Source organism: Saccostrea echinata, unplaced genomic scaffold (genome assembly GCF_033153115.1).
Source record: "Saccostrea echinata isolate AGI-Se365-2 ecotype Australia unplaced genomic scaffold, CSIRO_AGI_Sech_v1 ptg000010l, whole genome shotgun sequence".
Classification (NCBI taxonomy): domain Eukaryota; kingdom Metazoa; phylum Mollusca; class Bivalvia; order Ostreida; family Ostreidae; genus Saccostrea; species Saccostrea echinata.
This window is the reverse complement of record NW_026889759.1, coordinates 7,168,646-7,186,701: the sequence shown is the minus strand read 5'-3', so window position 1 is coordinate 7,186,701 and position 18,056 is coordinate 7,168,646. Positions and strand designations below refer to the sequence as shown.

Here is an 18,056-nt window from a genome sequence, read left to right as displayed (position 1 = left end):
GATAATGCTATAGATCTTGATGAAAATCAAATTTTGGGAAGTTTTTAAAAAAAATGTGAAATTTAGAGCAGAGGGTCATTAGTCCTTAAGAAATATTTCAAACATGTACAGATGGGTGTAAAAAAAACCCGGTTATAATTAGTTTATTGTTAGAAAGTAATAAGTTGATGCAAATAAATGTCAGGCTGTAATTCTTCTTAATTATTTATTAATATTTATATAGGTCTTCGGGGCTAGAATAAGAAACCACCCCCTTTTCTCTTTTATAAATGAATGCAGTAGCAGATCCAGTGCATAGGCGCCGGAAGCAAATTGAAAGTGGGCTGGCTAATTGAAAGTGGGGGGGGGGGTAAACCAACGGAAAAAGATAAGCCCCAATTTTCAATGCCTATATTATGCTATCTTTGAAAAAAAAAGGGGGGGGGGCTAAGCCGCGATCCCCTGTGGGATTTTTGGACCTCGAAATTTATATTTAGTAAAATAACAAAATAAGTAATCTTGGACCCCTCCCCCTTACCCGCTTTTTTTTTTTTTTTTTTTTTTTTTTTTTGGTAAAGTAGGTAAAATTGTATTTTTTTTATCAAGAAATTTATAGACCCCCCCAAGGGATCTACAGAGTTATCAAATCTTTATATATTTAAATGACCAAAAAATGACTTTGAACCACTACCACACGGAAGTCTCCAGAGAAGCCCCCCCCCCGACACACACGAAATTGAACCGAGTCTCTGCCTTTAATTTAATTTCGTGTTGGTATGGACTCTACTCCCCCCCCCCCCCCCCCCCTTGATATAAATTCCTGAATCCGCCATTGGCGTGGTGAGTTACTTATGTTTTACCACTAAACATAATCAAGAATAGTCTTTGATTCATCATCTCATGAGTATTTTACATTTCATACTTCGTTTAATTTCTTTTCTAAGTCAGACTTTGCATGTTGTATTTTTGGTATTTACATCCACCCAAGTAAATTCAATTAAAACAACCCTTTATCTCCTTACTTTGTTTTAAATTATCTTTGTTTACTTCTTTCTTTTGAAGCATTTAAACAATATTTATTTCTTTCATTTTTCAGCTGTTCACAACCATCGTCCCTTTCATGTTGGAGACCTTTGTAAAAAAAATTTATTGCCCCTTTTCTCATCAGTCTCTATTTAAAATGAAGGTGACAATATGGTATATAATGTCCATTTTTATATACCAAAAATCAATCTATCGATCAGTCTTTGTATGTATTACATATTTTATTGCCATTTACAAATATATAAATCTTTTTTCCATGTCAGATTGATGGTACCAGTATTTTTTTTCTGTATTACTTTGGTATTGGTTTCAATAAATCTTATCTTTTACCAATATTTGTGTATATACCAATGGCTGAAACAGCTGCTGTCATTTTTAGAGAACATGCAAGAAAAACAGCACACAATGACAGACAGGATCAGGTAGCAATAGTTATGATTGTGCTTAGATTACCTAAAACAAGTCTCAGACTAGCACTTTTTCCCAAAAGTTATAATACAGCTGTATACAATAATTACAGATTCGAGATTTTTTAATCCTGTTTCACAGGTAGCTTTAGTTTACAACAGAAAACATTCTTTCATTACTGCATAATTGAAAATATTTGTCTTTCAATGACAAGAATCCAACACCTTGCTAAGGGTACTGCTATTGAGAGATTAAACCAAAAAAATGTCATATATCTTGCTGTACAATTACTAAGAGTTATTCCTCTTTGATACACAGACTAATCAAAAGACTGGCAATTCACAAAACGTTAGTCTTTTTTACATGGTGCTCATCACAGCCAAAGTGAAGACTTTATATAGGGACATTTATTCAAGGACCTCTTAGCAATTGTATGAGGAAACACTTGCATTTTGAATCCTTCTCTCTCGCAGTCAATAATAAATGAAAAAAAAAACCCATTATACATTTATTTATCACTATTCCACATTTCATTATACCAAAAATGTGAATTTTTATCAAGTCTTTGTCTATTTCATAATCAATGTCATTATCACAATTTATTCTTTCACTCATCTGTGTCTTCAATCTTAGGAGCTAGGTAGTATCTCAAGAATCCCATGTCAGCAATCTTATATTCAACAACTGCAAATAAAGTACAATAATTAGTCCAGTATATAAAGTAAAAAATTCATGCTACTTTATAACTTAATATCAGAAATTTTGTTTGAAAGATTTCCCATTTTATTACTTATTTTCTGGATGTTCTACTGTAAATCTGAATTTCATGATTGTGCTTTAACAGCCTAGAGAGTGAGTTGCTAGTCTTTCAGAGGTAAATTAAATTAAAAATCAAATAAAGTACTCACCAAGAGGGACATCCTGTGACATGGAAAGGCTGACCTGAGCTGATAGAGGAGTTGCCTTGGTGAAGAAATTGAGGTATCTAAGGGCAAAGGTCAAAGTGACAGCCTGGTTCATCTCCACAATGACTGCTTCTTCCTCTTTATCAGCGCTAGCATTCTGTGCTAACTTAACGTTCCCTGAAAAACAATTCAAAGATACATAATAAGAGAAAATTTTGCAAATGTGTTTTTATAACAATCTTTACAAATGTGCTATAAAGACAATTTTCTCTATAGGGTTTTCTACTTCTCGGGATTTTTCATTATGATTGATTGTTAAGTAACAACATGGTCACAACCTTGTGTCGTTTTCAAAGATACATAATAAGAGAAAATTTTGCAAATGTGTTTTTATAACAATCTTTACAAATGTGCTATAAAGACAATTTTCTCTATAGGGTTTTCTACTGACCTGTTCCTAAATCTCCACTAGCTGAAAATTTTACGCCTTCTTTTGTGCAACAGATGACCACAGACTCTCCAATCTGACTCAGATCCCTGCAGATTCTCTGGAACTCATGGGAGGGCATCTTTACAACACAGCTGTACTCAGTGTCCTGTAAAATAAGTGATTATTGTATTTCATTCTATGATAACAAGCAGAAATCATGTCAAATTAAGAAATTTAAACAATACTCACTGGAATTCCAAGTTGTTCACAATCCAAATCCAGTAACTTCAAAGAGTAATCTGAAACCTTCTCATTATCTGTAAGAAATGACATGTACAATGATCATTTACTCTGCTATAATTGGAAAATTTTCATCTCAGACTTCCAAGTCAGTGGATACCTACTTGGGGACTCAAACATGAATGTTACAGTGTCTGCATTGTCCCCAGCTTTCAATGTAATGACATCATCATTGCTTGCACACTTGAGGATTTTAGACATGCTGAAATACAAATACCACTTGTCAATAACTGGTACTGGAATATCTTTATAATTGAATTCACATCCACGACAAATGTTTTTCGAAGAGAAAATAGAGAAGTGTTGAATTTCGTTCTTCTTTATTACCAATACCATGCAAAAATCAAACTATTGACCCCAGTTTTGTTACCATTAGCTTGACTGATAGATAGGTAGATAAACAATAATTCTTTAGCACCACATTGTTTCTTTTTACCTTGCTAAACTCATCCCCATTGACAAGTTTCTGTCACATCTGTAAGTTTCAAAGCCATCACTCCTGAGATTTACTGCCACAAGTGCAACATGTGAATTGTCCATAGCCTGAAGTGTGATGCCAGTTCCACTACAATCCCAGATAGCTTCTGGGATTAAGTCTCTAATTGCCTCCATCAACTTTTTTAACAAAGAACCCTGAACTAGCCTTGCCTCAAACATGATGGAAAGTGAAAATAAATTAATCCAAGCAATAAATAAAGCACAAATAATAAAAAGAACTGGTGATCAGCTGTAGTTGAAAGATGCCCTTTTCAATTTCGGAAAAATAATCTTTGTCGTGGTTGTCCTGCTCCTTCCTTGCTCTCTTTATTATGCTGACTGGCGCCAAATCTTACAGCTACACAATATGGCGGGAAAATAAATGCAATCTTTATTGCGATTGGTCAAAATCCACGCACTTCATTGTTGATCTTGGTCACTGTTGTGTTTATAAGGATGTCCATGTTATCATGAGAACTTTCAAGCTTTAGTTTGACATTGACGAATAACATCGAAGACGGGAGGAAAAATTTGTTAGGCTACTGGCCAGAAAAAACCTGCTTTTAGGAAAATATACATAATTTTCCATGCAGTAAACAGGTTAAGGTTTAATGTTAACCTATTCAGAAAATTGCAAGTAATGCTTGATTTACGAAAAAAATGTATGTTTAATGCATAACGTTGTATGATTGCCAAATATCCCTCCTGGCAGGTTTGCATATGATATGAGGTCAACTCGTCCTAGATACATGATCCCCCATGTTCATTATTGTGAACTTTTCACATTCAATTTGGTATATTTATTCGGGGCAAATAAGAGGGACACGTTTGTATAATAAACATTACAAAATGGGTGTCTACCTGAAATCACTGCATTGTAGCATATTTAAGCATAAGGCTAACAAATCAATTCTTCATGTGAATAATAGTTATATGCTTGATGGTGTATTCACCGAGACCGTGAGATGAGTGCAGTAGTATTTATCACAGGCACCTGGTGAATGGATGGTTTAAACCCCCCTCTACCCCCCTCCCCCCAACTCTCTGAAAATTTTTATCATACATGATCACTTATCAAAAATACCTGAATTCTTAGCCTATTAAACATATATTCCATCGGGGAGGGGGGGGGGGGGGGGGTTACACCATCTATTTGTCAGGTGCATGAAATTATGACAAACAAAATTTTTTGTCCAGAAAATTCTCTGATAAAAACTATCAAGTTCAAAAAATAAGAGGCCCATGGACCACATCTTCGCTCACCTTAGTCAATATGGCCCTGCCACTCTTCATCAGCAGATTTTTTTTCTCCTTTATATTCATACATAAAACTTTGTTTGCCTCTTCTAGCCCCCCCCCCCCCCCTCCCCCAAGTGTCATGTTTTGAACAAACTAGGATCTAATTTATCTGAGGTTGTTTAATTTTTTTCATATTTTCCATATTTATGTAATCATATCTTTGCTTAGTGAAAATAAAAAAAAAATTACTATTCCACTCGTGAAATAAATCCCATGTACAACTACAAAACATGAAATGCCTGTCATATTTTTTGCTCGATACCAGGGATGGGGTCAATTACTTTCAAAAGTAATTGATTAAATTACAATTACTTTGGATTCTAAAAGTACATGTAATCGATTACAAGCTGATTACAGCTTTTTTTAAAAGCAATCAATTACATCTGATTATTGAGTCGATACCATCAAATACCTATGTATACATGTTTATAACTTTGATCCTCCTTTTCAAACCTTTTATGACATACTGGAAGATTGAAGGTCTGTGCACTAAGTCTAGCGTATAGTGTCACATCTTTTTTCATATATTTTAGTTGCACTTCCATTATGGAGGCTAAAGAGTGGAAATTTTGAGTGAAAGGCATTGACTTTTTTTTTAAGAGAAGACGTAATTATTATTTTTTCCTTGAGCTCACCAAAAGAACTTAATCTTGGTCGCGTCTGGGTTTTTTGTTTTTTTTTCCCATTTTTGCTTTGAATTGTGGAAGGGAAGGAATTCTATGGTACTTGCACACAAAAATTGCTTTACAAATTTGCAGACTTTAGTTAGTTTCCTCTGTAATTGTTCCTACATGTTACATTTACCGTTATTTGTAGATTTTTCACAACATTAAAAGATGTGGAGAGCTGCTAGGCTTCCAGTTGCTTGTGGAAAAAGCAGACTATTTGTTGGACTGCCTTCCAAAGAGCTGCAAAAAGGCCTTTGCAGAGACAATGTGTCACATTGGTTGGTGAGCAGTAGTTGTCCACCATTGTCCATTGTGAGCTTACAACCTGTCAGGTTTTACAGAACCACATCCTTGCTGCTGATAAGGAGAGGGGCATCTTACAGTGGTTTATCACCCAGACCACGCTTTTCCAAAAGGACCACAATTTACGTTCTCACAATGGGGTTAATCATTCTTGGTTCTTTTGTAGGGTATGTCTCTTAACTTTAACTATTAGCTTAAAATAAACATCTGTGTTGCTAGTTTGAGATGTCCTTACTATACAGATTATTAGATAATTTTTAAATAAGAATTTTTTTTTTAATATATAAAAAGAAAAATGATTTAAAAAGATATCAATATGCAAATATAAAGCAAAATTTTTTATTAAATTACATCTCCATCTGATGGGTAATTCATATACATGTATGTAGATTACACATTTTAATTTTGTGATATCATGAATTTTTAAAACTTTTTTTTTCATAGATTTTATGGTGACTTTTCCTTTTTTAAATCAAAAAATAAAAGGTATGTATAAATTAATGGGAATTTTAATGTTTTCACCACACTATTTGAGCTTTTAGGTGAAGAAAATGATTTTAGGTTTTCAACTCAGATAAGCAGTATAGGTCTCTTGTGTAACAGATATTGATAGGTAATGCTGATAAATTAAGATTTTAGCACTTATAACACCTTCAGATGATTATAATGTTATATTTTTTCCTGAGACACCTGGAAACGAAAATACTCTAAAAAGTCTTGAGGTAGATAAGAATTTTCAGTAGAATGAATATTTTTTTTTAGTGTGAATGCAGCAGAACCTGAGGCCGTGGGACACCAGGAAGATGGGGAGGGGGAAGAAGAGGTCAAGAAAAAGAAGATTGGCTTCAGGGAGAAGAGAGTGAGCAATATTCCTTGTCTGCATACAGGATTACAGTAAAACCTGTTTATAGTGAACTCCAGGGGACCTGCAAATTTTCTTTGCTATACACTGTATTTGTAATTTGATCCATAGAACAAATTTGTTAAAATACTAGTATATATAACAAATTTGGGATATAGTTTTTTTTCTGCAAGTATGAATACCTAAGTAATGTATTTAAGGATGTATTAAATACAAAAGTAACCTTGGGGTTCAAAAGTTTTTGGATGAGTTAAATTTCAAATATAAATACTTACATTTTTTTACGACAATAATGAATCTTCCCTGGTACATATATGTTGCTGAATTTGCAGAATCTGGTTGGGGGAATATGAGTTAGGGATCAGATGCACAATATAACACTTGCCTTTAAAAAAAAATAGTAGGATTTAATGTAAGAAAAAAAATAGTGAATGCAGGAGATATATTTAAATTCATGTTACTGTTAAGGCAATTTTACAATTTAACTGCTTCAACCATGTAAAATTGTAATGTTCACAACCATTTATTTACAGATTATAGAATACGAGAATAGAATCCGAGCCTATTCAACCCCTGATAAGATTTTCCGCTATTTTGCTACTCTGAAAGTACACCATGGGGAAGACAAAGGCTGGGAAATATACATGACTCCCGAGGACTTTGTTCGCTCCATTACCCCAGGGATGAAACAGCCTGAGGGTAAGGTTTACAAAGAATTTGTAAGAAGGTTATGGGGATACATGTATTTTTTTCAGAAAGTAAATTCATTTTAAAAACAGTATCAGCTCCCCCAACAATTTCTTATGGTAATGTGTTTTGTTTTGGGTTTTTTTTTTTTGTTAATTGCACTTATGCAATTAGGAAGGTTACATATTCTCTCCCTAAAGAAAAAATACAAAAAATTATGGAAATGTTGTTTATAATCATGTAAATCTTACGATTTGTAAGTCGAGCCTTACCATGTGTTCCAACCTTAAAAAGATTTACGTATTAATTTATTTAGCTTGTTTTTAAGAAATGTTTTGATTGTCATCAAGAATTGAAGGAGATACAGCATAAAAAGTAATACTACATGTAAATATAAATGTAAAGAGATAACTGAGGTCACAGTTAAATCTGATTTCCTTGTATTTTGTAGGACTGGACTTGGACAGATTTATCAAGTTTGATCCTCAGGTAGGATATACTTTATTGTTGGATTGTTAAAGACAGAATTATATTGTAATCTACTCTAATTTTCACATTGTCACCAGTTTATTAAAATCAGCAAAATTCTAGTCACAATATTTTTTATTATAGAAAACACTAGGAATTTAACCATGTTAACACTGTTTTTTTTTCTTATGGCAGTAAATTTATTGTTAGCTTCTTATTCCTTATTAAGAGCCCTCTAACAAACAAACACTGTGCATATGTGTACATTTATCTATGCATATCCATAACAATGTTAGAAATATCCCCTTCATAAATTAAAAGAAGAAAAGCCTCTTTCAATGTGCTCTCAAAAACTAAAAAAAAATTTCAATCAACTAATTCTACACAGGAAAAAAATCTCTGAATCTCAACTCTGACAGTATTTAGCAGGTAAAAATTTTGAACCCAAAACAATCAACAAAAAAATAATGTGTATGTAGTTTGTTCCAAAAACCAATAAAAATCAAACAAATATGTTTAGAATTTCATTCTGAAAAATATTTTTCCTGTTACAATACAATAAATGATGTGCTAAGCATATAAGGTGTTATATTTTGAGTGGTTCTGTAGTTCTGTAATTGTGACATGGGCATGATTATGTTTCAGTCCTATTTGCCAGTAGGGTATCTTCAAGTGAATAAAATAGGCTCTGTTGTTGCTAGCTTTGCAAAAGCTTGATGTAATAGACCAACTTATGAACCATCAAGATAAAAAAAAATTGAATGTTATGTACATGTTTATGCAATGTATATTGATGTTATTGACCATAACAAAGTTATCATACCCTCTTTGAAAATTACTGACATTTAATTTTGTAAGTTTCAATGATTATCATTACATTAAGTTGAGATACAACGGCCGTGAGAAGATATATTACCATTTCACTGAGTCTCAGTGGTGTAGGAAGAAGTAATTTAAAAAAATCCTTCCATCATATGTAGCTAAGTACACACTGAAAGAATACTTTGAATAGGTTAGAGTTTGAATTTATGGCAGACACCAGCTGTTACTAGCAGATATTGCTCATTATTATACTTTCATGTTAAATACTAAAATCTGATTGGTTTAGACACATTTAACAATCCGTAATATTACCCTCAGCGTTAGCAACACACTTGACAACGGGTAACATTACGAAAATATCACATGCGTTTAAATCATGCGCGTACGGTTCACCGTAGAATTCTCAAAACGTCGGTTGTGCGTTTGAAAGAAGCCGAATAAACGACGTCAGTAAAAGCTTGCGTCCGATGTAGCTTACTTGAAAAATACAAACGACAGACGAAACATCCTTGCGAGTGCAAACTTTAGGTGATAAAGGACTTTTTGAGTAGCAAACAAATAATAAAGAGGTTGGTAAATCTTTTACGAAGCTTTCCTATTGAGAAAAATAGAAGCGGGAGTTTGAAAGCTTTCTAAGCGTGAAGTTAACGACGATCTCCGATTTTTTTTTATGACATCCGAAATCAATAAGACATTCAGTATAATAAAATAAATAGTGCACGTTTTTGAGGGTAACAGTTGAAATTGACACCCCTCGGAAAACCATTGTCAACCTCCGCGGACGCGTCGGTTGACAATGGTTTTCCTTGGGGTGTCAATTTCAACTGTTACCCTCAAAAACGTGCACTATTTATATAATGTTAATGCAGTTTATATTAGCCACAGCAAGTATGGTTTTGCCTTTGTTAGTTTAAAATATACATGCACAGATAGATTGTTTCTTGTCTTGTTGCTATGTTGCTTTATAATTAATGTATAAAACTAAGATTATTTTTGTTGAAAATCCAAATTTACGATTTAAAGCTGCTAAGTGAACGCTGTATTGTTGAAATTAAATCATTTGGTTAATTAGTTAAAAAGATGACTTTAAAAATATTCCTTTTTATTTGCATGGGGATTTTGTGAATAATAAATTTTCTTTTGAAATTAGCTAAGTAATGTACAGTACTAAGTATTTGTTCTATCTGTCTTGGCTAAGTCAGAAGATTTTAAGCAAATCTTGGTGAGTTGCTTCAAATATTTCTCTGTTCTTTTTTTTTTTTTTTTTTTTTTTGCATATTGACAATTATAATAAAGAAGAGGGCAGATGTTTGTAGCTAACTTTAGATAATATATAGAGAATAGCAGTAAATATACATTAAATTTTATTTGCACACCATCATCTATCTTTTTGTACACAATGCAATATACTTTATTTAGTGATGAATAAACTTTGCTGTATTGTACTTCTTGTAAGGAAACTTTTTTCTGGTGCTGGCTCTTTTTTTATCCTGTTCTATTTCATTGGGATATTACAGTACAGTATATTAATTCCATGCCCCCTGTTTAGACAAAATCAGTTTGATGACTAAGCTTTGATATAAAAATAATCATTAACTTTTAAATACTTACACATTTTGTTGGCATATCCCGCAAAAAAAAAAAAAAAACATATGACCATGAATCTGAGAAATTCTTGAATTACGTCCTCGATGTAATCGTAACCTTTACCTATAGAAGTAACATAATATCTACAGTGGAAACATCTGCCCTGTGTTTTATACTAACTGTTATCTCTACTAATAAATATTTGATGCTTTGCAGTTCAAATTTCAATCACGGTGCTGTTTTACTAAACTTTAAATGTGCTGCTGTATATTTTTGCTTTATTACTGAAAGGAATTTTTATTTGAAGATGATACATATGTAACTGTTGAACAAAGGAATTTCTTGTAATTCTTGCATATAGTTAAGCTTTGATTTTATGCACACTATTTGGACATTTATAATGTTTATTATTTTTGAGAATGGGCAAAAAAAGTCAAATGTACCGGTATGTGTATAGATTAGGGAGCCACTGTACACGTAGATGGTATTTAGAAGCCCTGAAGTAATTCAGAATGCTTATGTAATCAACAGAACTAAATGCATTCATCATTGGGAACATTTATAATATGGTTTACTTTCTGAGTATCTGTGTTCACAGCTTTGACCAAAGCTTTAACCTTTTGAAAACTTCATAATTGAAATTTCTACTGTTTAAAACATAGATGTGCAGATTTAACTTCTACCATGTAAGTTCAAGGTCAGAGTCGATAGAGTTCAAGGTCAAAGTAATTCTCATAGATAAGACATCACATGTCTTAAGTATCACTTGAGTGCTTGATTTTTTTCATCATTTTCATGTCTTTGTTTCATTAACCAATGACAAAAAATATTGTAACTGAGCTTGCGTTGAGTCAGGAACTCTTGAAATCTTTTGATAGCTCTTGAAACTACATATACTCTCTATATAGAGAAAAATTGTCAGAGAGGTAAAGGTAGGTTTTATTTATTTATTTATGTATTTTTTTTTTTCCTTCTTAATTTTCTGGGTGCATAGTGTTTACAGTTATTTCTTATCTTAAAATATTTTGAAGCTACAAAGGGACAGAACAGTTGGGATCTCCTTCATACACTTATGTTGTTTAATGCCTTAAGATCATTTAACAGTTAGAATCCCATAACATGCATTTGTATTTGAATGCCATTTTGTCACACTGTTAAGCATCTTTCATGTCATGCCATGTCACCTGTCATATTCTCACCCTTATCCGATCGTATTCAACAGAAGAAAACAATCTTAAGTGTGCCGAGGCTGTGTCCGCTTAAAGTGGTGAGTTTTGCAAGGCTTGCTGTAGAATGACATCATGTAATCAGTTAAGCAAGCCTGTCATAGCTCGGAATGCCCATACAGAGTGTAGCTGTTCATATTTTTGTGTGTATCTGAAATTGTATATATTCTTGTCTTTGAGTATACAGTATATCAATACAAACATTTAATAAAATCCAACTTTGTCAGATTTTGATTATAAGTATCATTGACCAAGCTTATAGGGTGTTCAATTTTCTTTCAGGAAAACAATAATCATGAAGTATATTTATTTAGAATTTGAAATTTGTCTTTCTATCACACTGCACCCTCCAGTCACAGAAAAATAACATGACATTTGACCTCCTCCACACAATTTAATGTACTTCATAAGAGATCCAAAATCTCCATCTTTTCATTTTGCCCTCCACCCATCATGTTTAGTCTGTTTTTGCTTTGTAAAGAAATCTGAAAGGAGAAACAAGTGGAAATGCTGTAATTCTGTCTGTGGGCCACTGGCCCTAATAAAAGTCATAATCAGATTGAGATGTTACTAGGAATCTAGTTTAGTTGATATGCATAATATAAGTAAAAATGGTGTATTGAATTCAACTTTAGATACTATCATTAGAGTGTATGAGGCCCTAACCATATTGCCTTCATTGTGGTGGTCTTGCTAATACCACTGTGTTTCAAAGTGATGTGTGTTAAATGACAAAATGTATACATGATTGTGTTATATTAAGCTAATTATCTGACTTGTGTGACGAAAAATTCCTTACATGTACGTATTTACTTTGGTACTAGAATTTGAGGTCTTAATACTCTTCACACTAGTACATGTCTGATATATTAAAATAATTGACTTTAGAAATGAAGAATTTTTTAGTGCTTACAATCAAAGGTAAACATTGATTGCTGCCATGCAAAATGCTTTGCCTGACCACTTCAACTTAAGTTACCTGCATGAAACATGCAACAAGAAAAAAATTAAATTTACCTACAACTTTTTATGAGACTGATAAAACCTATTGCATTGCCATCATGTGCACCAGTTTGTTTTCATTCCTACCTTTCTGTGCTCACTTTCGAAAGGTTGGTTCTTAAAAGACCAATTACGGTATTGTGGAATGACCTCAACACAATTGAAAATCACATTTGACAGCAGGCATGTGTTTCATTTCCACAATGAAGTTCACCTTTGATAGACTGCATAATAAATCCGCAAAAAATATGTGTGTGTTAATGCATGACATGATTTTTTTAATGTACATAAATTTTGATATAAATATACCTACATATCTTTTATTTATTTATATTTTTTTTTTACATTATTCTCAATTAATACATGTAGTGTAACTCTGTTGTACCTAATGTATTCAGTTATTTTATAATATTTATAATCTAAAAAACAGTTATTATATAAAACAATTAAAAAGTACAGCACTGCTTGCTTTCACATTAATAAATTAAATAATATACATTAGATCATCTTAGTTAGACTACATGCTATGAATAGATTATGTAATGATAAGTTAAAATGATTGTCAAATTTTACTTATGAAATACTTTTCATATAAATATGTCCATAGATAAGAGATAAATCTTAATTTTGATCACATCCATGGGTCCATTTTCAGTTTCACGTCATTGTGTTTCTACACTATTTCAGCACAGCAAAGTGGAATGGAACCTAGGGGAGGACAGCATTTTCTATCAGATGGGAGAGAGTGGTCTCATTTCCTTCTCTGATTACATATTTCTCCTGACTGTTCTCTCTAGTAAGTAGATTACATGTTTCTCCTGACTGTTCTCTCTAGTAAGTGGATCACATATTTCTCCTGACTGTTATCTAGTAGGTTAAATATTTCTCCCCTACTGTTCTCTTTGGGAAGTTGTTATGAAAAGGGGCACATTGGAGGTTAAAAAAAGAGAGAACTACATGTACAAATATATGGACATGCATTTTAAAAAAAATCTTAGTCACTATTTATCAAATGTACTGCCAGTATCATCAAAGAATATCTTTTATAAATGTACATGGATTAAACCAACTTTTTCTTTTATATTTCAGCACCACCAAGGAATTTTCAAATTGCATTTAAAATGTTTGACTTCAATGGAGATGGTGAAGTGGACATTGAAGAGTTTGAAAAAGTTAGTTTATTGACTCTCAAAAGTATATACCAGTAGTTAAAGAACATTTAAACATACATATAAAATGATCAGAAATACTAAAATTTTAAATCCCAGATATATCATTAAGGTTCATTGACCCTCTGATAAGAGAGCTAACTGTCCCTGAGATAAATGACTAATATTCCTCTATAAGTATCATTTCTTTCAAATGAAACTCTGTTAATGCAAAATGATAATCAAATTCATAAATTCTTGTATTCATTTTGTATAGGTCAACGATATCATAAGAAACCAAACCAGTATTGGTAAACGACACAAAGATCATGTTGTCACAGGAAGTGTAAATAAGGGGGTTGGCTCAGCCCTGCTGAACTACTTTTTTGGTCCAGATGGAAAGAAGAAACTCACTGTCAAAGAATTTCTCACATTCCAACAGAGACTTCAAAATGAAGTCTTACGCATAGAGGTAAGTAATCTCATTAAACTGGAAAAAAAATATCTCTTTAATCCAGAACAGGATTAGGTTAAACTGGGGGAAATTATTGTCTTAAACTGGGACAGAAGTAGTAAGAATTTGTAAGTTTGAGGCCAAGACCTTATCAAAACTTTCAATATAAAGGGGCAACAGGAGGCAATTTATCACCATTTCAATCATCGGAATCCATTGCTTTGAATTTCATAATTGGCAAAGTAAATTATTGGAAATAATACTAAAACAGCCTCTTCAAATGGATAAATTCATCTATTCACTTCTGGCAAAATAATTGAAAGCACTGCCATCAACTTTTACATAATATTTCAAGTCAAATTGAGATACAATTAATGAAGGAATAATTTTTATGAAAATTCTGAACAATATCATTAGATGATCTTTTTAATACCAGTTGATTATAAACTTTGTCAAAAAATTATTGCATTGAAACTTGATGCAATTGGTTGAAAACTCTACATGCTTGCTGAATCTGTTTCACAGTTTGACCGATATGATCCACTCTATGAGGAGAAGGGGAAGATCTCAGAGAAAGACTTTGGTCGCATTCTTCTGACATACGCAGGATATCCAGACCAGAAAAAATCTCGCATGTTGAAGAGAGTCAAGAAGAAGTACAAGGAGGACCCTAAGGTGAGAATCATCGAGTAAATTCTAACTAAACATGTAAAGGATTTAAAAGGCTGATGGATAAATGTATAAATACTAGTGGGCCATGGGTATATTCCACCGAAGATTTTAGTATCAGGTTAGATGTACATAATGGGGAATATCATTAAAATCCATTTTGGTGGATTTAGGAACCTATTATATCAATGCAGAAAGTGACAGTGGGATAAAAAAAAAAAAGTTGAAAAGTTGGTTGTAACATAAGAGTTATAATTTTTCAGAAAAAGAAGAGTCATGTTGGAAATGAGAAATACATGTACAGTGAAAACTAATCTTACACCTGTCCAATCCATTTCATTGTGAATTCCAACCCATAGTAAAGGTCATATGCAATGTACATGTACTTTACAATGTACCTTTCCATCTGATAATTTTCCAAGATATTCTCTATTTAAAATCATAATAGTATCAGATGTTCTATGACAAAAAAAAAAAAAAAAACAGCATACATTACCAGTTGTGAATAGATATCAAATGATGAAAATTAATCCTTGTGTGTGTGGGTTTTTTTTTTAAAGTGTAGCTGGTATTTCCTCAAAATTTGATGCAGAGGAGTGTACAGCATTATTAGGCATCATTAAATTGCTCAAAGGTGCTTCAATTATTGAAATTATATAGGGAAGAAGAAAAAAAACAAGGTTGAAAACTACATTGTGTATATCCTTAAATTCCCATTTAAATGTTTTCTATGTTCTTTACACTGCAATCTGACATTCTGTTTTTTCTGACACAAAATTTTTCTCCAAGTGCATGTCAGATTAGACAGGTTTCACTGTATATAGATCTTACATTTTGAATAATAAATGTTGTCTTTTTGTCAACTGTAGTTGCAGATATAACTTCTTCAGTGCCTATATTACCTTTTTACATGAAAGAAAGAAAAGAGAAAATTTTTTGTCCTTTTCTTTGAATGGAATAATACATATATTTGTATTGATTTGCTGTAACTGAATATTTTCTTGATTTACTGAACATATTGATGATGTACTGAATATTTGTTGCAGGGCATTACTTTTGATGAGTACTTAAACTTCTGGATGTTCCTAAAAAGCATTAATGATGTTGACACTGCCCTTAGTTTTTATCACCTAGCTGGTGTGTCAATTGATGAAGGTGAGTGAGCATTGCTATCAGTATGCAGCATGTAAACATCCCTTACGATATACAGTTAACAGGAAGTGTTATGTGAAGGATGCACAGCTTTATAAAATAAACGTTGCATGAAAAATAATTAATTATTAGTATCTTATTTAATTCTTATGTGACAGAGACGTTGAAGCATGTGGCAGCAACAGTGGCAGGGGTCAAGCTCTCAGATCATGTGGTGGAGCTGGTGTTTACGTTGTTTGATGAAAATGGTAAGATCAACTTAAGATCAACTGCATCAACTTACACTAGTTTACAGAAAATCAAGACTAAAGCATAAAATTGAAAGTGAACTAATCATAAAGAAATTTAAAATGGTGAAGCAGTGACATTTTTGTGGTTGACAGATACAGTTGAACTTCGGTATCTCGAACACCTATATCTCAAATACCATGGATATGTCGAAGTCATTTATTCTTTAAGTATTTTACCCTTGAATCCCCGGATTTCTCAAAGTTTTTTCTTGGTCCCATCGAGTTCAAGATAACGAGGTTTGACTGTATATGTATTAAAGAAATTTTGGCTTCCAAGAGGTTCTGTGTTAGATTGTTGTGTTGTATTCCAAACCCTATGAATCATTTAATATACATGGATATAAGAAAATGAAAATACAGAAAAAAAATTTAATTTGGATTAATCTTTTCTTAGCAAGGAGATAGTTCTTTAAAGAAATGAATATTATACATATTATACAAATATTATATAACTTTGATTAATCCCTCGCATGTTTGAAAGTGTCATTGTATATTGAATAATATCCATTGTGTTTAAGCTGGACCCAAATCTGTTTATTTTCAGCTGATGGGCAATTAAGCAACAAAGAGTTTGTATCTGTGATGAAGCAAAGGGTAATGAGAGGACTTGAGAAACCCAAAGACACTGGCTTTGTGAAACTCATCAATGCGGTGTTTAAATGTGCAAAGAACACTACAACAGCTTTCCTTGACTGAGGAGCAATACAAAGGGAGATAATCTCAGTGGCAGGTTATAATCTAATTCCTGTTTCATTTTCATGGAATTTTTACCTGTTCTGCCATTCAATTTTTTTTTCTTCTAAAATCTGCTTAGAAGGAGAAGTAGATTTTTAACCAAAAGCAATGTGATGCTTAGTGAACATGGTGAAGCCATGGCAGTTGTTCTTTGTGATATGTATGAACATCTACAGTATAATTGTTATTGTGTATCCTTTCCTTTGGGTGAATCACATGTATTTATCGATTTCTACTTTGTATTATCTGTTTCTAGCTAAGGGTTATAAGATTAAATAAATAGTGAAGTAGTGTTGAGTGACTTGTACAAGTTTACATGAATGTTATATTTCTGCTCTATTTATTTATTTCGTACGAATGTAACAATCACATACATGTACAGTACTGTATATTGCAGCAGTGAGCATGTTTTATTCTCTCTAGATAGTTTTCAAAGACATTTTATTATTTAATATGTACAGTAAAATTTATGTCTAGAAGATTTTAATAACTGTTACCTTGACATTGCTAAAGCCATATTTAAAGTCTGTGATTTTTGTAAAAGAATGTTTTGTGTCCAGAAATAGAAGCACTATAGATATGTTCAAAGAGGGCATTGGGTTTTTTTTTTTTTTTTTGTAAGAAAATGTAAAATTTCCTTACCCTTGTCAGATCTCACTTGTGATATGAGTCTATGAATGTTGCCACCATTTGATTTAGATCATGTAGCAATTATTTATCTATATTACATCTATCTTTTCAATAGAAGTAGTGCTGAATGTATTTATCTCTTCATTTTTCGATTGGGATATGTTAATATGAGGAATGAATAAACCTTTTTAATCTAATTTGAAATTTGTTATATGCAAAAATCAATTATGAAATCAAGGATCTCAGAGGGCATGTTGATGAAATTCTGCTGAAATTTACTATAAAGTCATCTGGGTTGCAAAAGAACTTATGACTAAGACCAAATTTTACTTTGCAGTGTATTTTGTTGTTGACTTGATAAAATTGAGATTTCAGTGTGAATAAGAAATATTCAGTAGTAAAATTTATACAAGTATAATCTCACAAAATTATTAATTTGGTAATGTCTTTAAACTATTTAACATTTTTAATTTTAGTCCTAAGTTCCTTTGTTAAACAGGGCCCTGCTGCT

At 32.3% G+C, this 18,056-nt stretch overlaps 2 protein-coding genes across 4 annotated transcripts; one reads left to right on the top strand and one right to left on the bottom strand.

Moving 5' to 3' along the window:
* Positions 1–1,926: 1,926 nt before the first annotated feature.
* Positions 1,927–3,926, bottom strand: LOC133184659 (proliferating cell nuclear antigen-like). Its single transcript, XM_061319746.1, has 6 exons — positions 3,503–3,926; positions 3,171–3,268; positions 3,016–3,083; positions 2,788–2,932; positions 2,340–2,513; positions 1,927–2,115 (listed from the first exon to the last, which is right to left on the bottom strand). The coding sequence occupies exons 1-6, from the start codon at positions 3,721–3,723 to the stop codon at positions 2,039–2,041; spliced, it is 783 nt and encodes a 260-aa protein (XP_061175730.1). The 5' UTR covers positions 3,724–3,926; the 3' UTR covers positions 1,927–2,038.
* A 97-nt stretch (positions 3,927–4,023) lies between these two features.
* LOC133184281 (calcium uptake protein 1, mitochondrial-like) lies at positions 4,024–17,742 on the top strand. 3 transcript variants are annotated; one of them, XM_061319263.1, is made up of 14 exons: positions 4,024–4,143; positions 5,659–5,980; positions 6,258–6,299; positions 6,576–6,672; positions 7,209–7,374; positions 7,814–7,851; positions 11,462–11,506; positions 13,155–13,263; positions 13,557–13,639; positions 13,893–14,087; positions 14,595–14,744; positions 15,785–15,893; positions 16,049–16,138; positions 16,725–17,742. In XM_061319263.1, exons 2-14 carry the CDS (start codon positions 5,679–5,681, stop codon positions 16,874–16,876), a joined length of 1,578 nt encoding a protein of 525 aa, XP_061175247.1. In that variant the 5' UTR covers positions 4,024–4,143; positions 5,659–5,678; the 3' UTR covers positions 16,877–17,742. The 3 variants fall into 3 exon arrangements, with proteins under 3 accessions (XP_061175247.1, XP_061175248.1, XP_061175249.1); XM_061319264.1 differs by lacking the exon at positions 11,462–11,506 and adding an exon at positions 9,851–9,874; XM_061319265.1 differs by lacking the exon at positions 11,462–11,506.
* The last annotated feature ends 314 nt before the right edge of the window (positions 17,743–18,056 follow it).